Raw genomic sequence first — 22,957 nt, 5'->3', positions numbered from 1 at the left:
GACATTTTTGCTACGTGTGCAATTATTTGGGACTTTTGTTTTTCGATTCCGCAAAGCACAAAGTGTTACAGATCGTGATGAGTATCAGGTGCATATCTAGGGGAAAATGAAAAACATCTTATTACGTATACTAGTTAAAGTGATTTGTAGGGTAATTATGTTGAAAGAACTTGTTTTGTACATATAATACTTACAATGAGGATGAATATTATTATTAACGTAATTATTCCTTGAGACGTGGCTTTAAGTTTGTTAATTATACTGAGACAGATGATTCTACATGAAAAGACTCAGACATTTTTTTGTTTATCGGAACAGCAAATTGTTTGTCAATTTCCAATTTCAAACAAATTCCGTTCACTTTCACTTGGAATTTGGTTTCTTCAAAAGTGCGATTGAAGAAAAAAATTTATTATCAGATATTTGTGATATGAAAAATGTGGGTCTTTACTTGACTTTAGTATATGAATCAGAAAAATAGAACACTGTTTCAAAAAATGTTCTTGTCTTTCTGGACGCGAGCTTATGATTAGGCTAAGAATAAACAAACTTCATTTGTGATTTCGGCATCTAAACGTCGTTACAAATCGATAAATGTAGGTGTTAGTATTATTTTGATAAACGATGATAAAATCTCGTTTCATTTCCGTGAATGCTGAATAAATATAAAAATTTGAAATATAATCAATAAATAAATCTTGGGTTTTCAAAAATTTTTATATTTTCGAACATCTTGCACGGTTTCCAAGTATTTTGTGTTCGATCCCAATTTCTTGGAGCAATAAATTACGTCTTGGGACAAAATTGAAAATGAGAAATTAAAATTTTTATGTATTCTGATTTTTTAGTATTCGTACCATTTGACGGAAATAAAACTGTTTCACGCGTGTAAGATATGTTCCGATAATAGGATAGTGTAACTTTTATACGGTAATATTTATCTATAGGTACCTAATGCTTTCAGCCATGGCTCAACAAATATATTATGTAAGATATAAGTATGTATAACAATAATAAAAAAAAATAATAATTTAAAACAAATTCTACTTTAATAATTATTTTTCACCCCTTCATTTTATACACATGCAGTATTTATCTTATATGGCTAAATTTGAGTCAACTATAAAAGTTATTGCCTTGTTTCGCAATCTCGATTACGCTTATTCGTATATTTACACTCCTAATAAACCATATCAGGTGTGTGTGAGAGATATGTAAACATTGTATATTCTACATTTTTTTTTAGGAACACGGGTTGCATGCGCGTTTCTCTACTTGAATCCAAACTTCATAAACAGGCACATGTTATATCTCACGTCTTATACTCGGTCGAAGAATTAAGTATTTTTTTTAACCATTATTCGCTAACCGAATTTACAAGGTCTTAAGGTACATTCGATAATAACTATGCTTTAGTTTACTTTTCTGTACTGTTCGTTTTGCAAGAAGCAGTGACAGATGGAAGGGGAGATAGGATAAGGAAAGGAATATAACAAATGTATCTTCCAATACGAACGTGTGTATATTTAAAACTTGTATAGAAAATAGATATCTGTTTTAATTCAGCAGCGCTCTGATCTTGATATTTGTAAAACGGAGGCTCTGTAGCACGTTGAAGTATTTTTAAGGTTGAACACCTCATTAATTTGCTTCAATTACTTGATCAGAATGTAGTTAGTTATTGCACATATCTTTTGTAATGTGTATTCATGAATTCCATGGATTACGATCGTCAATTAACGTTCCACCTAGTACCTCGTTAATATTTGTGACATATGGATTGCACAAATTATATCTTCGATTATTGTCGAAATAACTCTTCACGGCAGTAGGATGCTATAGTAATTCTTGACCGACCGAATAAAATATCACTTATTTTTGCATTATGCCTTACGACAAATACTATTATCTTACATATTACTCGAATAAAGTCGCATAATCAAATACAAAAATCTTTTTACCACTTGCTTGCTGTACAACACAGTAAAAGCCACGTACAGCTTGAAAAGTTTTCTGATCTCTAGTGTTAGGATTAAATTTACGAAAGCTACTAGCTAGGTACTGTCTCTCCTTGACACGATGTTGCTAATTGTAAGATATTAGATCCCAACAGCAAGACAGGAAAAAATTGATCAAAAATAGGGAAGGATGATTTTTTTTTTGTTTGTGTGCAGTTTCTTAGCTCATTTGTCATAAATGACATTTAGTTTTTATGAAACTCGTCATAAAAATCTCTTAGCTTGTAAGTTGACGCGCGTGAAAAGCTAGCGGTGCAAGCCGGAAGTTAGGATACAATTTACAAGTTATGAACAGCTAACTGCGTTGACCGGGCGACATAGCATTGGGATTTCATAATAGCAATAAAATTCCCACTCGAACACACCTAGCCGGAAAAAATATCAGCTCGGGGCTGAACGTCTTTATATACAGTAAACGCCAACTGTAACCCTCGTAGTTTGCAAACATTGACTTATAAAGGCTAAACAATTGAATTATTTATAATAACTAAACGACGCAAGTCGCGACCCATGAAGCTTTGTTAGGAAGGAGACTGAAGTCCTGTTCTTAGTCCACGAAAAAAAGAGAGCCAATTGCGGTTACAGAGTTCGGTAGTACCGAAGAAGATTCAGAAATTTCGGGGAATGCGCCTTATTGCGTTTGGTTACATGGATCAGATGCTTACACAAAATATACCGACAATTTACTTGGATCTTTCAGATCCGAGATCGCACTGCAGATTGCACTGACGAGGAAAGTATCGCAGGTCGATCTCTCCGATTTTGGTCTATTTCATATATATTGTTGCAGTGCATCGAAAACCAAGCGACACGCATTTTTTAAACCGGCCATAAAACGCCTTAAGGAGGTGAAAAGGATCCTCAGAGACACGGGCACCCAACGGGGCGATGTCTTGATGCGCTCGACGTATTTGAATGAAACCAAGGCTGAAATGTTTCTATCACTGCGACATATGTTATACGAACTAGATTAAAATCGGAGAGATCGAACTGCGATATCTTCCTTGTGAGAAGTTCTCTTAGTCCGATTGGGACCGTAAAAACGTCGCCGTATCCATTCTACGGTTATAAGCTTTATGGTCGTACATTACTCAGAAATCTGAATCTGCCACGCTGCGAGCGAAATTGGGCCCACTTTTGCAGGACAACTTCCGGCTCGTCCTAAATCTTATGTCCTGGTGCGATCTTACAAAATTAACGATCTAATTCCCTATTTATTTCTTCAATAAATTGTTGGTATGAAATTTGTATCCTTAGCTAATAACTCCTGTAGCTGTTCTTCGAATATACTATCCACCCAATACTTTTTTCTTCTTATCATACCTTTATATCTGTTCGTTGTCCTTCTATTACTTATTTTCAAAACATTTTTTTAATACTCGCGTTATACACATATTTTTGTATCTTATTTATAAAAATAATATTCGTGAGCCTGTGATGTGAAAAAAAATGGTAAATCTTCTTTGACCTAATCGATTAATTAATAAACGTTTTGAAATTTATTAAGGTAGCTGAAAATACACGATGTAGGATAAAAAATGTTGCGTTACTTCGACAAATGAATTGCTCGTTATTATTACAATATACCGTTTACAGCATAATTATTAAAAAGATAACTTGCCAGTCAAGTTTTTTCATCCAGATGTCTTATTCGCCGAACTAATACATCGATCTTAAATCGTCCAGTTAGAATTTGACATTTTTCCGAATTCTAAAGATGGAATTATTACTATGGTACGTGGTTAAAACCGTAGCAACTCAATTGACAGAAATCAAGAATTCCTGCTCACTTTCTTTTGTGGCTCGTCTTAATTCCATCGCAAGTAAATAAAAGTGCGATCTTTCCGGGCATAATTCTCTATATTCAATTAAATACAATACGTTTCTACTTTAATATACAATACAGAGGATCTCAAACTTGTCGGAATATTCTGAGTATCGACAGCTATATTTCAAAGACCACCTGGCAGTTCGTAACGGAATGTATATTGTATAATTCGCTGTTAATGATCACAATGCAACTTTATAGCAACGATCCCCCCCCAAGGAGTCACGGTCGTCGTTACAAAATGCAGATTAATTTTTTTACTTCTACTGTGTTCAGTATTCTCATTAAAAAAAAATCAGACTTCTAACATTTGTTACACCATGTTAAAAAACAGTCTGAACTTTCTTTTCAATTCAACAAAGTTTTGACACCTTTATTTTTTCTTTTTTTTTTTGTAGTACCGATAATAATGTGATTGACGAGAGCAGGTCTAAAAACAAATTGCGAAGAAGCACTGCAATTTCAGTTTATTTCATTCTATCGAATGACTTTGACTTATCGTTAGTTTAACATTCCGACGTGACAAATTTTAAACCTGGCGACTATCAAACCGGTGACTACCGGTTAATTCGACTGGAATTTCTAATACTGGAATTTCTAATACTGTTATACACCTTTATAAAATTGATGTCATTAATCTGGAACTTCGAAAGAAAGTAATGTCTATCTAAATTTGCATACCAAGATTTTTTTTTTTTTTTTTGTGAAACTCTGCGATTAAGGCAAACCAAAGCCACATTTTGTACCGCTATATATTTGAAGTGTAGATTCGGCTGCCTATCTGCTGGCATTGAGCAGCGAATTTCACAAAAACACTGGCAGGTAAAATGCATAAACATCTAAACCTTCCGGCTGACTTTTTTTTTGATTCAAAAAGAAATGCGAGTTTGATTCTATACGAATTATGCAAAGATACAATGAATCCCAATTTCTCACGTCGGCTGCATCGGCATTCATTGTCTAATTCGTATAGAATCGAGCTCGCATTTTGTTTCGGAGCAAAAAAAAAGTTAGCCGGAAGTCCAAGGCATTAATGAACATTATTTGTCACGGAGTTATCACTACTCCGTGATTAGTGTACACTTGGGGACACTGAATCTGCGATGGCTAATTTTTTAGTGTAAAAAATTAGCCGTCTCAGATTAATTGTCCCCGAGTGTACATGAGTTTTACACGAGCGTCGAGACGTGATATCTGATAATCGTTGCAATCAGCGGTCACGTGATATAAGGATTACACGTATTACATGCAAAGAAAACTTTATAAATTTTATAATCCCCAATAAACGATGTGGTATAAATATATCGTTTATTGGCACGACGTACTCCGACCATAATTATTGTATCATACACGAGTCCACGTTAGCAGGTATACAACGCGTCAATATAGTTCATTCTATACGTACGTTTTCACCAACATACCCAAATATATACCTATATATATAACATCACATACATACATATGCACACATGCATACACAGTGCCGAAAGAGTCTCGCGGTCATTGTATCGTACACTCGCAGCACTGCTGCGTGAAAGAGAGACACTTTATAACGCAGGAATCTGGCTCCTCGTCTTCGACGAGTTTCTTCTTCCCGGCAACGACGTCGAATTGCTGGCCGTTCTTTTCGATCTTCGGTTTCGGTTCCGGCGAGGGCAGAGTGTCGATTATCGGGATGGCCTCTTCGATCGCCTCCGTATCCGCCGTCGACCTCGAGATCTTCGCCGTTCCCGTTGGCGAATTCTTGCCGGCTCGAGGATCGTCCGGGATATCGAAGCCAGGAGAAGGCGGACTTGACGTCCTCAACGGCGGTGGCGGAGAATCACCGGACATCATAACACTGAAGGGGAAAAAAAATTGTTTTCCAATTATAATCGATATTGAAACACGAAAGGCGATTGGAAATATTATCGGTGAAAATAGAGAAAAAAAGCAAAGGATGAAGTCGAAGTTTTTAACGTTGGCGTAACGATGATCTTTTATGGAATAGATAAATAGGTGACTATTGTTATTTTATAATTTTGTAAGGATAGTCCGAATTTGATTACACCATACATGTTATACTCCGGAATCAAATATACTCATGCTCGTATTTTGCTAACTCGAATACTTCACAATTACTCTTAAGGCCGTAAAGTGTTGAAAATATGTGCGATCGGGTCTCGACGGGGATTTTGCTCAAAATTGGTCTAAAGTTTTCTCATTCCGAAGCACTAATCTACGCCAAATGTTAGGTCCTGCCCAAAACTATAATTGGAATAATCTTGAGAAAAGTGGTTTGTCGATTTCTATTTTCATCTTATTTCCGAAGCCATTAATTTGATGACAGATGCGCAGAAAATACGTAAAAGACAGAAGTTGCGGAACTATCCTAGAAGGTTATTCGTAGTGAATACATTTTCACTAAATTTTTTTGTGAAGTACGGATAGTGTTAAGATGTCTTTTATCTGCCGTCTAGGACAAATGACAAAATGTTGCATTCGCCGTCTTTCAGGCGTCTTTCGGTCAATGAGTGAAAGAAACGTATCTTTCAGGCGTGGTTTTATGTTGCAGTCTCGATGCCTCAAAACGGTCCAACAAAGACGTCTTTGTGACGTTTTTTAAGATTGTACGTAACACGCAATTGTGTTTAAGAGTTTCAATGTCTCCGTCGTATATCCGGTAATTAAGAAGCTATAGCCAGTCTTTACCGACCAAATAAAATTTTACTTATTTTGTGTATTACCCACACTCGCGCATCGTTGAAGGAAAAAAACTGTAAATAGTTTTATTCTACTCTACATGCAACGCCGAATACAGATACGTAAAAAAAAGTTTTTTTCACGCAACAATAAAGTCCAGAAATTTGATAAATGATAAACTTATGATCAACTAAAAAAGTGCCGAGTATCAAATGAGTAAATTCATGCATGTGGTATCGAATATGCAGAGGTTTTACCACGTGGCAAAAATAGTTGCGATTAATGTTCGTTTCAGCTGACGACGGCAGAAAGTCTGCGAAGTCGAGTTGCTGCACAACGTAATAATGCAGAGTAGTTATACATATATTATATCGAGTTACAGCTGAGCTGTTCATATAATTGAAGTCGGACGTGAGAGTAAAGCCGGTGTCTACCAGTTGCTTCTCCATTTTCTAGAGAATAATCCTGCCTGTCTTAAATTTCAATTTCGTAGCTGCGAATTCCTCATTTTGCAAAATTCAAGGGAAGCGATAGAATTCTCAATACGGAAAAAATATAACGAAATTCTCGTATACGCGACGTTTCTTCGAGATGGGAGAAAATACATATGCGAAAAAATATTGCGATATGTTTGTTAATAAATCTAAACCAATTGACTCCAATTGCGTATTAATTGGATTTAATTGACCTGAATTGAAGATAACTAATGTAACACAGTAGCCGCGCATAAGTTTGGATTTAATTGTAATTGCGGAAGAATTATTTATTTTAATCACCCGGAAAGAAGCAAAGGGAATATCGAGATAAATATCCCATAACAATAATAACAAAAAAGGTCTAAAATAACCGAACTATCGCGTTTGGCTCTTTCAAATGAATACAAACTTTGTCAATAATATTGTATTAATACTGTTAAGATAAATCGGGAAAATACGTAAAGTGGTGAGATAAAAACAAAATTGTTACCTAACAGAGATTTAGGCTGGAGCTTCAACATGAAATATGTTGAAACATACAAAACAATTCCGCCTCTGCAATATTATGGATATCAATCGTTTGGCACTGCGAGTCGGAGAAATACAAAGGTCATAACCATACGCATAAAGATGCAATTTAGGTGACAGATATTGATAGCTCTGGTTATTAAAAAGAAACTGAGTGCGTTCATCTTGTTATACGTTTCAAGCCATTGGTCAAATTGATATCGATGTATTAAATATTATTCATTAAATTCGAGATAAAACGTCGTCATGTTATCAATCCTTAGACTTCAACTCCACTTTAATTAAAATCAAACCGTTATTGGTAGAGAAATTAAGTTGAGGATGAATTTCGTTCAAGTTAAAGCCGAAAATGAGGCGATCAATTGAGGTGAAGAAGTGTGATTTATAACCTGCCGAATTGATTTAATTCCACAGCATTGCCAGCTCAAAGTATTCTAAATTAACTTGGACGATTGTAAATAGAAGACAATCTGGAAATTGTATTCCGAGTTGATTGGTATTAATGAAAATGATTGATCGCAGATATGAATTACGTGGCAATTTTAATGCGGTTCATAAACTCGCTTATTCATTTATTCATCTGCAATGATCAAATCAACGGAAAAGAAAGTAGATAGTCGACATAGTTTGGCATATTTTCCAAAAAGAAAAGGTCGGCTTATAATTGATCGCTATTTGTGTCTGACATTTCATAAATATATATGCTTATTATAAAAAAAAATCTACTTTTATCACACATCGCGAGAAATTTACAGTCCTCAACAATTTTTGTTTCTAACCACAAGATAATCAGTGATTGAAATAACTCATTGTCTTACTGTTTTGCTAGTGGTGATAATTCCAACTCAAAACTATGTTCAAATTTGGAACGGTTATACGAAATCATGATGATCAACGATTCCGGTGAGAAAAAAAAACTTGCTTTGTCAACATAAGCGAATTATTGAACAGCGTGTATGGAACATTGAATGCTTACTGTGTGCCACAGACGAGAGACTTTGATATTTATGTAACACGTATCTTGCGGGTCCGTAAAGCATAAGGAGAGTAATTTAGTACGGGCGATGCAGTTCTAAATATGACATTTGAAACCAGCACAGGTGTATCGTATTCCGAAGCAGATGTTCTGTTAGCATCCGAGCTCTGCGTCTGTTTTCACACGATAATTACTTCGGATTCGATATCTCGGAGTATGAAAATCATATTGATAAAAGAGTTTAGATCAAGCTAATTTTTCTGTCACACTGTGCATCATTATAATCGTTATTGTATGGGGAATTCCAATAGTAGTTGGGTCGAAGTTAGCAACGGTAAGTGCATGGCGAAGTGTTGAGGAAAAATCGTTTCTTTGAATTTCAGATAACTGTGAGGTAGTGAAATAACGATTTTCCTAAAAATTCATGTCGTCACGCTTAACGTTGCGAACTTGGATGAATTCATGAATTTCAGGCCGCTTCAATCGGCCGACTCCGGATCCCGACTTCTTTCACGTCAATATTGATTTTTACGTGTCCAAATAGTGCGTGAAAGATACAATTTTGTAAGGTTGAATTATTTCAACCACTTTATGCTATGACTTCAAGGTGTGGAAAAAAATACATTCTTCGATGCCTGTGGCTCGGAATCGCGAAACCGTATCAAAATAAGTTAAACGGACGTTAAATATAAGGGCGATGAAAAAATCGAACAACTGTTCCGATTAACAAGACAATGAAACGAAATTAATAGAACGCAAAATAAATTTTTCTCATTTGTTGACTTAAAAATCTTATTCTGAAATAAGCAAATAACAAGTTTCATGATTTATTTCAAAAGGATTATGAAACGATGCAACTTTCGTCCACTTTAATTCTTTTCTTGATGCGACTTGGAGATTTTGATGCACGTGAAAATTTAATTGATTAATGAAATTCAAGATTGCATTGTTTGTGTTTTGTTTACACGATGTTACGCGAAAAAAATTTACATGAAATTTCAATCTTTCACAATTACAAAAAGACATTTTTACAAATACAAAACGATACAAAATACCGGAAGTGTCAATGAAAACTCACATGTCGATGTTTCATTCCAAATCGCTTGGAAATGATTAAAAGTCTAATAATTCGTTAGATTTTACTCTGCGATTACATATTTACTATTCAGAATTTTTGTTTTTCTCTTTCAATAGTAACTTTAATATGACGATTCGTTGATTATAACCGATATCGATGCAATATCGCGAGATTATGCATGTATTCAACGATACTCACCATGGTAAGAAAAAAAGTGTTTCGGTGACCTCATAGAAAATAGTCTTCCGAAGAAAATGAGTCTCGTAGAGTTAAATCGAATGAATCTATTAGATTTTCTCGGCACCTTGTGCGCACTAATTCGTTTGAATTTACGTTGATGGTTACGTAATTGTACATGATACGAAGTACAGTAAAAAAAAAAAAGCGTCTCATCCTACAAGCACCGTGATAAATCGAAAATAGTAACGTCGTCGTAAACGTTACGATTTGCGCAATATATGATATGGAAGTACGCAAATCTAGTCGAATAAACCGGGAGAAAATGTTCTCTCTTTTATCACACGAAGTCGTGTGCATAATATAGATACGGTTTAAAATTCTCCGGCGATTGGTTTACCCAAGTATCTCCTACAGGTATTCAAACGAAACGAAGACAGGCTGACGTATCGCATCGTTACTTCGCCCGGAGTCCTGTTATTTTAATATCTATGCGCATATAACATTCTCGTTCCGTTAACGGCTCGTGGCATATGAATACTGCGTCATAAGTATTTACATCGAGTGTCTTCTATCGTCGGTAAAAATAAACGTATAAAAGAATAATTAACGGTTCTCAATGAATTCAGTGATAATTTTATCGGAGATCGGATCGTTGGTTGATGGAATAAGTTCCGTCTACAAACATCGATAGAATCCGATACAAGTTAGAAAATTCAACGGTTTCTTTTCAATAAATAGACATTCAATGTGAATAAATATGAAAACAGAAATGATATTGAAATTCGGGAATTTGAAATTGATTTTGTTTGTAATTTTTTTTATCCAAAATCCGTTACTAATCATTTCCAGCTTTGATATAATTTCATGGATGATGTTCATGTATGTATGTGAAATTTCGAACGATCGTAAGCTTTGCGGGAAACTCCAATAAGAAGGTACCGATGAGCAGATGAAACATGGTTACAAGCTCTACAATGGCAAGAATTTAAATAGTAAACTTGAGGGTAAATATTACCCTGAATTTAACACACGATGAGAACATGTAACTGTAAACTTGGGTTTTCGAAAAACTTAATCAATCGAAACTTGAGATAAATCGATATTCGATTCCAAGTTTGAAAAGCAAGTAGAATTGCGCAACGTCGAGATAGTTCTGGTGGAATCAGGGTAAAAAATTACTTTCACCGAAATATCTTGCGCGGATCGTACCGTGCAATGTTTTGCTCGTGATTAAAATTCCCGCCGATTGAACGAGGAAAATCTAATGTATACCGCAATTGTATGAATACAGGTATTATAGGCACATTAGGTACTTTATGTAATACAATGTAAACATGGGATTTATGCGTAACTTCGTAAGAATTCTATCGCATAGTTTATAATACAACTACGTGTAATTATTGTTTAAACCAGATTTTTTCCGTCCGTTTACTGATACTTGTTTGTTGTAATAAAAAAAAATGTTGTACTACACTTTCTTTCTTTTTAAATTAACTAAACTCGATAATGTGATAAGACATTTTACAATAATAGATCGAAATTACTGTTTGTTTGGTTACAAGTTGTATATTCAATGAACGTAGAACATTCGATTGATTCGATAGTAGCAAAACATTCTTCTGGTAACGGATAAAAAGCTGAAAATTGCCGTTTTCGCAACTATTTTTCAAAAATTCTAGCGAGAATTTTTGTACAATCGTAAAACGTAGATTCGTATATTCCATGACGAATGAGACAATATGAAAACGTGAAAATCTGTGCTGAATTTTAAGTACCGATTTAAAACTGTACAGTCCAAGTTACTGATAATTGATTCCAGAATTAGTGAACACCTTGTATAACACCTTGCATACTAATATGATAAATCAAGTGCTGAAATCGTGAGTCGTATTTCTTCGAAATACGTGCGGTAAATTAAAATATGTTTTTACCAAAATACCGGAGAATAAATACTGTCCGTAATTATCTTATACGCAACGTACGTCTATAAACTACAAAGCGATAAATTAGCAAAGTTTATGTTCTCGTCTAAGCTAAGAAGAAATATGTTTATTATTTAACACTCAATGCACCGTTTCTTCGCACATATCTGATGTATATTTGCCACTGCTGAGATTTCATCAATAAAAGTACAGAATAAAGAAATTGTGACGTGCGAGTATCAAAAGTGCAATTGAATCAGTTAATCAAGTGTGCTTATCGAACGAATAGTTTTTGAAAATTGAAAAATGGCATTGCTTTAAGCACATCTTTGATCCAACTTGTATCAAAATAATGTGCTGTCATATAAATCACAGAGAAGTTCCATCGGAATGGTACAAAAACTCGAGTTTCATTAGGATTGTGCGATTAATCGGTTTTTCAATTTATCATTTTTTCGGTTAATCAATTCCGTATATATTTCTTACTCTTATTTGAGTTTTGGCGTTTCACCGATGCATGTATATATATATATATAATTGTAAGTGAATTCGCAAAGAGAAATCCCATCGGGTGATTAGCCCCGAAGATACATCTCATCGTATATGTATATATATATATACACACACAAGCATCAGTGTTGAAAGTTGACGTTAAGCAGAAGACGCGACGATCCGAATCAAGATTCCATTCGGCGACGGCCTGAGGTCAAGAACGTCGGAGGTCAAAAGTGCGTTAGGATATGTTTTATACATCTCAAGTGGCATTAATAATACATACGTTTGGCCGTTATAAACGAGACCGACACTTCTAAACTAATATTGGGTTTATTTTTACGCCTGCACGAACCTCTGAGGTAATTAGAGACTTGACCGATTATCCCGGTTTTCACTCCATCCGCACCAAAACAGTCTATATATTTTTTCTCTTATTTTCTTTAACGACCTGCTTGTATTTGAATATTTTTAAGAACGATCGCGACAGGCAAGATGGGCGAACGGTGATAACGAGTAAAACAATAAATTGGCCACAGTTGAACTGGTTATACAAATGGTGAGAATATCTTAGAACAACGAAGCTATTCGAATAGAAAATTTGTTCGATATACACGCAGAACGATAATAATACCTACAGTAGTTTCAACGAAGTAAAAATGACAGGGATTGCGGTAAGAATTCGTTCTAACTATTTTCAAGTTACATTCGCAGATGTACGTTGAAATCGTTGAATACGACAGTCCCGGTAATTTGATTCTTAAAAAAAAAAAAAAGAAGTATTATCGATGTTATTAACCTCACGATTGTAAATGCGACAGGTTTTTTATTCCGTGCAGATATTACAATCTTTCTGAAAACTTGGCATTTATTTTACAACGAGTACGATGAATCAAATCTCATAATATATCCCAGAGGGTCGAATCGAACGAAACAATTTCTCCGATTCGGTTAACAGTGTTGATTGAGGGGCAATAATCAAATACCAATCGGTTGGTTGATTGGCCAAGTTTTCACTCAATTTCCAGATACAAACAACCATAAGCGACGATTAAATTGAATCGTTTTAATCGGCAACGATAACCGATATAACATTGCCTAACGCGAGTAAAGCTAGGTAACGATCAAGAGCTTATTCAACGTGAAATTTGATAACAATACTAGGCCAACGAGGCGCGTCTGGAAGACAATATAACATACGTAATCACGTAATACAGAATATATATACATATAACAGAGTCTGTGACAATGTGACCCGCGCAACGATCGGAGAACATGTCACGGCATTGAGAAAGAAAGCCTCGCGCATACCTGAACACGTGTGTTCGGCTGGCGAGACGTGAAGGAAAAGGCGAAGAAGAATAGAGAATGAGGAAGAGAGAATAAAGAAAAAAAAAAAAAAATTCCCTAAGGTATTCACACATACCAACGAACCGTCATTATGGGATGCATTCTCGCCTCCTCTTCCTTGGTCAAAGACAGGTAAGACATCCTGGTCATAGTACGAAGACGCAGGCGTCTGTTCGTAGGAGTGATCGTGTAACAACGTACAGCAAAAGTTGCGTATTTTTTTTTTAGCTTCTCGTTACGTATAAAAAAACTTTTACTTTCACAACCTCACTTTTGCGCTTTCCACTTCCATTTCAAATTGATTCGCTACGCCTTTGAAACAAGACCGTTCGGCATTCACCGATATTCACGAAAATTTACACCGAGAGCAGGGTTGTCCGGTCTCATTTTCGCACCCGGTACGCGAAAAAATTAAATCACGCCTGAGCGCGTGACGGCATTTAGCGATTACGAGCGCGACGACCGCTCGACGCTCGAACCGAGACGCGAATGTCGCGAGAAGCGCCGTAGGATCCGAATTGGCCGAACTCACCGAAGCGACTACTTCGTGTCTGAACCGATACGTCTCGGAGTGACGAGTCTCCTTATCAGAGTCTCGTGTAATTCGGGGATTCCCTCCCCGCGGGAGAGTTTTTTCGATCACACGGAGCGGCGGGACGACTTCTTTCCAATTTTTTCGACTTTTGCTCACCGTTGCACTTTCATCTTTCGAACGTTTCGATCAGCCCCGGAGTTTAAACCGAAGCGGATGAATCGAAAAAAGGCCTTCGCAGGCACGAGCTGTACCTATGAGTGCGGGAAATATTTTACAGCGGGGGAACAGGAATATTTCGGCAGCTGTTACGCCATCCCTGGATCACACCCTAAGCGCCCTTGGGACCTTGGGATAGGGAGACAATGGGCAGCCGTCACGTTACAGTTGCCCGCAGTAACTCTGTTTCGACACAGAAAACTTCTCTCTTCACTAATCGATACTATATTCCGACATTTTAGGTCCTTTTATTGTTTCCACTTTTTTCTTTTTTTTATCTCGTTCTACCACGCTCTCAAATTAAATTCGGTAGTAGGTGTAGCGATATTTGTTTTCTTTTTTTTTTTTGTTTTCGAATTAGAGAATGTTTGTTTCCAGTTTTTCCTTATCTTCTCAGTCTTTTACTACGTGAATATGTCCAACACCGCGGACGTGAACTGCTGGTATTCGACGATCTAACGGTGCGGCGGTCGGGTTTCTTCACACGCGGTGGATGTATGATTAAACGATTTAATTGACGGCAATCGAGTGACTGAGTTATCGGAAAAGGTCTCCTAGCTGCGGCTAATGCAGTATGTGGAACCTCGGGATCCTCGAGACGCGCGGCCCGGTTGCCGGTTAACGAAGAACTAACCGCCGTTGTTGCAGCGGCAGTTCTTTTACCGCCAGGGGCTCTCGCTTGTTGTCGATTCATTCTCAGTGCCGGGTTTTCGAAACCCTCGATAAATTTCGACGGCAGGTAGACGTACTAATACAGGGTGTCCACCAAAGGCGGACGATGAGAGAAATTTTTGGTCGTGGTTACTGCGCAGTCCTTAAACTATTGCCTTTTTCTGATATGGTCCTAGGTACAGAGTGGAAATGAATTTTAAAGTTTTGAGGAGAAAATCTATTATGTTTTACTATCCGGGCATTAGAGCTGTACACATTTTCTTGTAACAATAATTTGATGTCTGATTGTGAGTGACAATAAATTGATGTTAAGGTAAAAATTTAGTAAACTAAACCAACAGATTCAATGATGCTATAACCGGAGAACGTAATATTGACAACTATAATCACATTGCCGTTTTATTGTAATTTCAACAATAATTAAACCATTATCGTAACGATATGCATTTTACTAGAATTTTGTAGTCACTGTAGGAAAATTTTTTTTCAATTCATACATATGATGAAATTGTACAATATCAGTTTTCTGCGTGACATAACGCGAGAAATTCTTTGAGAATTTTCGGATTCACCAGGCGGTATAGACACCCTGTCAGACATATTCTAAAAGTATTAGAGACGTAGACGAATCGAAACCTGGAGCGAATTAACGTACAGCCCCCCAGCATCCCATGTCTTTTTTGCAACGTAAATTTCGGAGTTAACATACATCGAATCGAAGAGTATTTTCGTAGGACCAAAAGTTTTAGTTGATTTTATAGTACGCGGAAAACAAAATGTTTCAAGTAATGTTTAAGAAGAGGTTTGGCACCACAATCCCATAGATTTTGTTGCGATTGCGAAATCAGATCTATAAGGTGAAATTATTTTGTAAAGATTGAAAAATAATTGTTCATTTGTTGTAACTGAAAACTTTGTACATTTTGTGAAGACGAAATATTGAATATACCTTAGTGTATACTGACCGATAGGAACGTATGTAAAAAAAAATAGTGTAGACATGATGTATAAATATTATTTCAATTGTTAGTCTTGAAAAAATACTCACAAAAATTAAATAAAAACTGCCTTTACACTGGACGGTCCTCTTAACGCGTTGCGGAGAGTTTTTTTAACGGTACAAAAATTTCTTTTGTAGCTTTACGATATAAAGTATTATTTGATAGCGATAGTCAATCAATAGCTCTCATGATTTCGTAAATTTTACTAATCCTAATCCATCGAATAGATTTAGCGGACTGTGTGCAGCGATTTGATCGAACCTACCGGAGCGTATTTAATATTTTAATAATACTATGAAAAAAGCATTATTTGGTTAAATTGACTAAATTAAAATCGGGATTTCGTACCTATTTATAAGTATACTTTACTTAATAACATTTTTTTACAATTTCGAAACAATTATTTCATTAATTTTGGTATTTACGACAAACTATTGCGTTTCCACGAGAAAATTGTCCACAAAATGCGTCTGCAAATTGAGTTTTCAAAAAAAGGAAAGAGTTTTTTCTGAGTGTATGGTGTACGTATAATTTTTTATTTCAAGTGGGTCTTAGGGTGCCCCTTAATCCGAATCGCTCCGTGAGTGGAAACGACTCTGCTTGCGCTGCATGCATAAAAAAAAAGGGTCCAATTGGCGAAGAAGCATAATTCTTCACGGTCATTGGTCAGTTCGAAATTACGAGAGACGGTACGGTATGTCTGCCCATATACTGCCTGCGCTTTCCAATTACTTTAAGCGTGTAGTTACGTCGTTAAAAAGACGCGGGCGTTTCAACCTAAAATTCCGTAGGATAAATCGGGAGAAAGATCATCACACCGACCAAGAGAACGCAATGCAGAAATTCAGGCACAAAAACTTTTTTGCTGTATCGATTACAGCATTCGGTGAAAATTTTCGCCAGTGATTGAAGGATTGGTGTAACGATTGTGCATTCTCACATGAAAATTAAGAATGTACATATTTATACATATATTTGAAATACCCAACGTTTTAGGATCGGATGAATCAAGCGCGCGGATCAATTTATACAAGAATCAATCGGTCACATCGTCTGAAACAATAATTGGAGAAGGAGAAAAAGTCGTTTAAAAAACCTCCAGCGATGTTATTTGCGCCAACGATGGCGAAGACGAATGAAACAACACGCGTTCGATGGAATTGGAATGAATCTGAGCAGTCTTGAACAACACAGTTCAAGATATCAAAAATTATAGAAAAAGTTTTTATCATTTGAATCTCGAAAGTGATTCGGTGCTAGAGATTCGTTAACCGGTTTTCGTTACTCTCGTTCCAGGCATTTATTTCCACGATCCGAACGACTCGTTTTTAAATGAACAGTCCTACTACTGGAGGCAGAGTGCTTAAATACACGTACAGATTATGTACTTGGTATTTTCCGAAAAGACAATCGGCGACGAAGAAATTTTATTTCAATATCTAAGCTATTAAGTAATTTATTTAACGTGTGCGAGAAAATTTTATCCTATTCGTTGAATATTTGTTTCAACCCTTTCAATTTTCTTTTTTATTTTTTAATTTTTTTTTTTTTTTTTGAGCAACAAAATTCATTGAAAGAAAAAGCAAGTGAGTTACATTTTATGATTAGTATTACTATTTACACGGTAAACTGCACTGAAATTATAGTTTCTCAGACAATATTTTAGTTTAACATATTATAAAAATATTTATCTTGACAATAAGATGTGGTTGTTCCTGCAGCTAAGTATATTTTGTTCTTGGTGTTCGTATTCCAACATGCAGATTTTAGTTTCTCAGTGCAGAATCTACTAAATTTACTAAAACCGATGCAATGGTTGTTTGATTCAATTTTTTTCAAGTTTAGGTACGAAGGTTAAGAGCTCGTGATAAATTTCAATGCATCAAATCCAATAAATAATTTTTGTAATACAGTTGCCTTCGGCTGAAAAAGAGTGTCGGTATCTTAATCAAATTCAGAGGTGTACCACCTTGACGTGTAATTTACATACGTCACTGTGCTTAAAGTAATTTTAGCAATGCGGCGCAATCTAAAGGCTGAGAACTTTTTATATTTACGTATGAACTGCGAAGTAGGTTGAAAATTTTTTGTATACGTTTCTCAGTAGAATTTCCTAGAGTTCCGAATTTGAGGTGAACTCTCAACGTAATCCGCCTGTTAATTTGACATTCGAAATAATTTCACTGACGGTACTCGATGTATCGCAGGTGACGGAGTCGGGCTAGGATTATGGAGTTTTGTAATTGAGCTGAAATATTAAACAATTATCGCATTGATTGCATTGTAACCGGATATTGCGACGGGCGAAGCATAAAGGAATTCTTAGCAACGTTCTCCGACGCGGTAGGTGCGATAGCTTTTGATAGAGAGGCAGTATTGAAATAAAAATAAATAAATAATCGAACCGAAGATGAAAAGAAAATTTAAGGTGGAAATTATGGAAGATAAAAGACTTTGAGGTGTGTGCATAACCACGTGATACTTTATTTGATGAGAATTATTTTATGCCAATTAGAGCCTATGACGTGTACGATCAATATTTGACTTCCCGATTCTCTGTTCTTACAGAAAAAAGGAAGTTATTGTAATCACTCCGAAAATGAAATGTTGAATTTTACGCTAGTTTTCGACGTTGTGTAAAATAATTGTCGAATAACGATAAAATTTTTAAAAATAATAAAAATGATAACATCTTGAGAATGGATGAACGGAGTTGGTTAAAAATGGGTACTAGCGACTTTTCTATGGTTGCTAGTCATAAATCCAAGGTGAATTGAGAAAAAACTGTATTTTTTTTTATCTCCAGCTCAAATATGGCGGTCCAAAGCCCAAGACGTGTCTAATTTTTCTGTATTGCGGTCCCTGAAAATCATTTAATTGCTAATCACGAATTTGGCATTGTGCTTCCAAAGTTCGGGTCAGATGATATTACATTACGAATATCGTTACCTGTTTCTACGCGAAATGCGTTTTAAAACGAGAAATTTATGATCTACCTAAACCCGCTTGTTAGATAATCGTTCGTAGGCGTTAAATGTCAAAGACAAATATTTTTCACGCAGCCATTTTCGTAATTATTTCACTTCTTCATACACCGATATCTCGAGATATTACGAATAATGCATAAGGTGTTGTATCATTTCGGTGAATGGATGAATGAGAGAGAAAATTTAACGATCCACATGCATCCATTATTTGTACGTTTCCCGAATATCGAACGTCTCGTGCGAATTCGTTCGAGATGTTTCGTCACATTAGGAACTTGCAAAATTTACGTAAGACGTGTGTTTTTGGTTGTTACTCAATACTTGCAGCAGCAATGACAGCATCGTGTAAATAAAATAGCCACAAAAAGATCAAATTATGAACTTAGTTCCTATACCTACTCGATTTAATAGATTGTATTTTGGGTCCGATTGACCACCAATTCACGTCTCTTTGCGAAGGTGAACTGACGTGGGCGTCGCGATGTATAAAGATAATATTCGAGAAATGATTATCACCACCGTGTCCGCTAATTGATTAGATCACGCGGTAACAATCGTATTACTAGAATTAAGCGTATTCCTGATAACGTAACGATTAATACAAACCAAACCGTTGCGGTTCCAGGAATTTAATGACTAAATCGTCACTATGACTTCAGATTATAAATGATCGACAATTCACTTCAGTGAAACGACAAATTTTACACACGTGCGGGCGCAAATTACTTTTTCTGCTCACACTGAAACATTCTCACATACTTAAGCACTCGGAAAAACTTTGGTCAGGGATTGAATATCACATTCTTATTTTTTGTCGACATCCAGCAACAACAAATTTTCCGTCAGATGTGCATAAATAAATCGTTTTGTACAACTTCAACGACAGCAATCGTATGATTAGTTTTTTTAGTGGTCTAATCCAAAATTTTGTCGATCAATTTACTTTCTGTTCTGGTTACAAACAACTCATATTAATTCGATGAAATGGAATGGTATAATTTGAGAATAATTACGTATCCGCATTTACTTTCAGTCATTCAGAAATCGGAAGGGACATTTTCAGAAATTCCAGTAAGAGTTTGGACTCTTTTTTACTGTGTTCAGTTGTGCACCAACTGGTTGGAAATATCGCGATAATTATTTCTCGGTGGAACAATAAACTGATGTCAAGTTCTTACTTCGCTAAAAATTGTAGTAAACTAAACAAACAGATTTAACATTGCAAAAACTTTGAGAATATGTAGTATTAACAACAAATAATTACACCAAATAGTTGATTGTATTCCATTTGTAACGATACCCGTATATCACTACAATTTTTTTAACATCACTAAAACAAACGAAACTTTTCTCAGTTAACGTACCCGAGATAATAGAGTAAGGACATGTTCTCCTCCTTGCAGATGACCATTTTTGTAAAGCTATGAACCGCTTCCGGTTAATCCTTCCGGAGCAAGGTGTTACCACACCAGACGGTATCGATGTACTAATCATTCGCAACTAACTGATGCGATGCTTTAAAGTCGATCCCCGGGCGGCGTTGTGTGCCACGCAAATGCTAGGTAGAATTCGAACTGGCGAACTTGGCTGACTCCGAGGTGAAGACTGTTAGTGAGCCCACGAATTTGTTGCCCAAGGCAAAATGAAACAGCAGACTATTGACATTTGTTTACATACTTCGGGAACGGATAAAAGCGTAACTTCATTATTGGCCGAAACGGGAGATCGCATTAGCGACACTGAGAACGTAGTAATGATGCTGTGATAAAAAATCCGCAAAATATTCGCAATACATCGAGAATAAAAAAGTGGCGTGATTTTATTACTTTGAGTGCGACTAGAGCAATGAGTGGAAGCTCAGGTTCGTCACCCAACAGCGGGATGGGCTCGCACTCTTATTTCTAAGAAGTATGACTAGCTCCTAGTACGAGTAGATTCCGAATGTCATGCGTGTAATTTATTTTCATTTGCTGATCAAACGATGATAATTTTCAGCGATTTTCATCTCGATGCCGGGAGACTGATTCAGCGATTAGAAATGGATAATCCTGTAATGAGCGCTCCGTTACAATCAGAGTTTTTCAATATTTAATTATCGACTGACTCTTTGTACAGAATATTCGGCGCGGGTATGAAAAAGACACGAACTATAATTAGTGGACTTCGACGTGAAAGGAGATAAGGCAAACATTTTCAAACATAGGTATATACAAAAATCGCGTGGTCGAGACGTCTTTCGGAACGTATTCTTATCTCATCCATTGACTTTACAAAAAAGACTTTTTCTTATCTTCTTTTTTTTTCTCTCAGTATAATATCCGGGCTGGAATCTATAGCTCGTGCGAATCTTTTTGCGCGACGGTAATTACAGTGACGACGTAATCACTACTCGTTAATAACCTGAGTCGGAGTTTGAGTCTTCGACGCGAACTTCCAACAGTATAGACTCGTTGTTAAACACACATTTCCAACACTAGTTTTGAGAGTCCGATTTTATGGAGCAGGCGTAAAATGCTCAGTTTCCAAACGGTGCGGTAAAACGACAATGGCGCATACTCACAACCGAAGTGCTCGATATTGTTACGCACTGTGTCATTAGCGTAAGTTATGTATTCATAGTTTACCATTGAGTGTAAGATACCTAACCCCAACTTTCAGCCGAAAAGTTGACAATGAAAATGGTCATGTAGTTTTATCGGCAATGGAACTCAGGATAATACTTACCTGAACGATTCTTTTGTGAAAATCATCGATCCGGCAAGCGCACCTGGTGCGTTCAAGTATCTTGGGGTGAGGAAAAACCACAAAAATAAGGTGAAAGTATCGTTCTTAATTTTTGTTGCAAACTATCCCGCCATACTCCCAATACACCCGAAAAAATTTTTAAATCAGTCGGTTGGTGGAAAGGTTTTGCCAGACTTAATTATAATGCGGAAAAAAAAGTTTTAAGGTAACAGCTTGCAACAAAAATTAAGGACGATACTTTTACCTTATTTTTTTTTTTTGTTTTTCCCCCACCCAGATCCTGCCAGATCAACGAACGATTCTCACAAAAGAGTTCCTTCAGGTAAGTATTTATCCTGAGTTTCAATGACGATAAAACTACGTGACCATTTTGGTCGTCAGCCTTTAGACTATTTATGCAATGCCAATGGCAACTTCTGCTTCCTAAATCAGACTTTCCGCCACGGTGGTTGGAAAAAATAGCGTGTGTCACACGTCTGGATCGGTGATATCTGACTCGTGTGATTACAACGCTCACTATGGCTCATTAGCCCGGTCATTTAAGTAAAAAAAAAAAAGATAAGAGTTTTTGGGATTATTGTTGATAATAGGAAACTAACTGTGCCATAATTTGCAGAAATAAATAATGCCAATGAAAATAGAAAAAAAAAAAAAAATAAATAAAACTGCGATGAAGGCATGGAACGCATTCTAATATTATAATTTCTTATTACAATTCCTGAAATCGAGACGGAATATGTCTGATTGTGGGAAGAAGGAGAGGTCATGCTTAGTTGGGTGTGAAAGTGAAACGAAGCGTTTTATTAACTCGATATCGCCACTCCAGGTCTGATTTTCTTTTATTGTAACTCTTAAATCACGGCAGGAGTTCACTGACGTCGTAATATCTTTTTAATTTCATCAATTTCACGATTTTCCATTTTTATCGTAGCTCGTTAAACATACACATATATTACTAAGAAAAGGTAAAAAGATGAGAAATACGACAGTACCGAAATAAGCCTGAACGATAACAAATTTTAGAGTGCTCTCAAAGAATAAAATATCCACATTTTCCGGAGTTTGTCCGCAAAAACCGTGAGAATAGTTCTTCCTTTCGTAGAAATCAATCTACCGTAATTCTGGTGCACTAAAAATCATCGATTTGTATTGTTTTCTTCTTTTACATCGACAATCGAGAAAGTTAGAATGACGTTGAAATCTTCGAGGATAGAGATACGACATTGGATTTGCTGAAAATGAACACCCGGTATATACGTTATAACACGAAA

The 22,957-nt window shown here is 36.2% G+C and overlaps 1 protein-coding gene across 1 annotated transcript in view; it reads right to left on the bottom strand.

Annotated features, from left to right (window-relative positions):
* Positions 1-52: 52 nt before the first annotated feature.
* LOC107224049 overlaps positions 53-22,957 on the bottom strand; it is a 28,913-nt gene continuing 6,008 nt past the window's right edge. Inside the window, exon 2 of the mRNA XM_046733365.1 lies at positions 53-5,686. Coding sequence (XP_046589321.1) covers positions 5,347-5,686 — 340 coding nt within the window. The 3' untranslated portion in view covers positions 53-5,346. The remainder of the gene's footprint in view (positions 5,687-22,957) is intronic.

The sequence above is a fragment of the Neodiprion lecontei genome, chromosome 3, assembly GCF_021901455.1.
Source record: "Neodiprion lecontei isolate iyNeoLeco1 chromosome 3, iyNeoLeco1.1, whole genome shotgun sequence".
Taxonomy (NCBI): domain Eukaryota; kingdom Metazoa; phylum Arthropoda; class Insecta; order Hymenoptera; family Diprionidae; genus Neodiprion; species Neodiprion lecontei.
The sequence above is the reverse complement of the archived record's forward strand: the minus strand, read 5'-3'. Positions and strand labels throughout refer to the sequence as shown.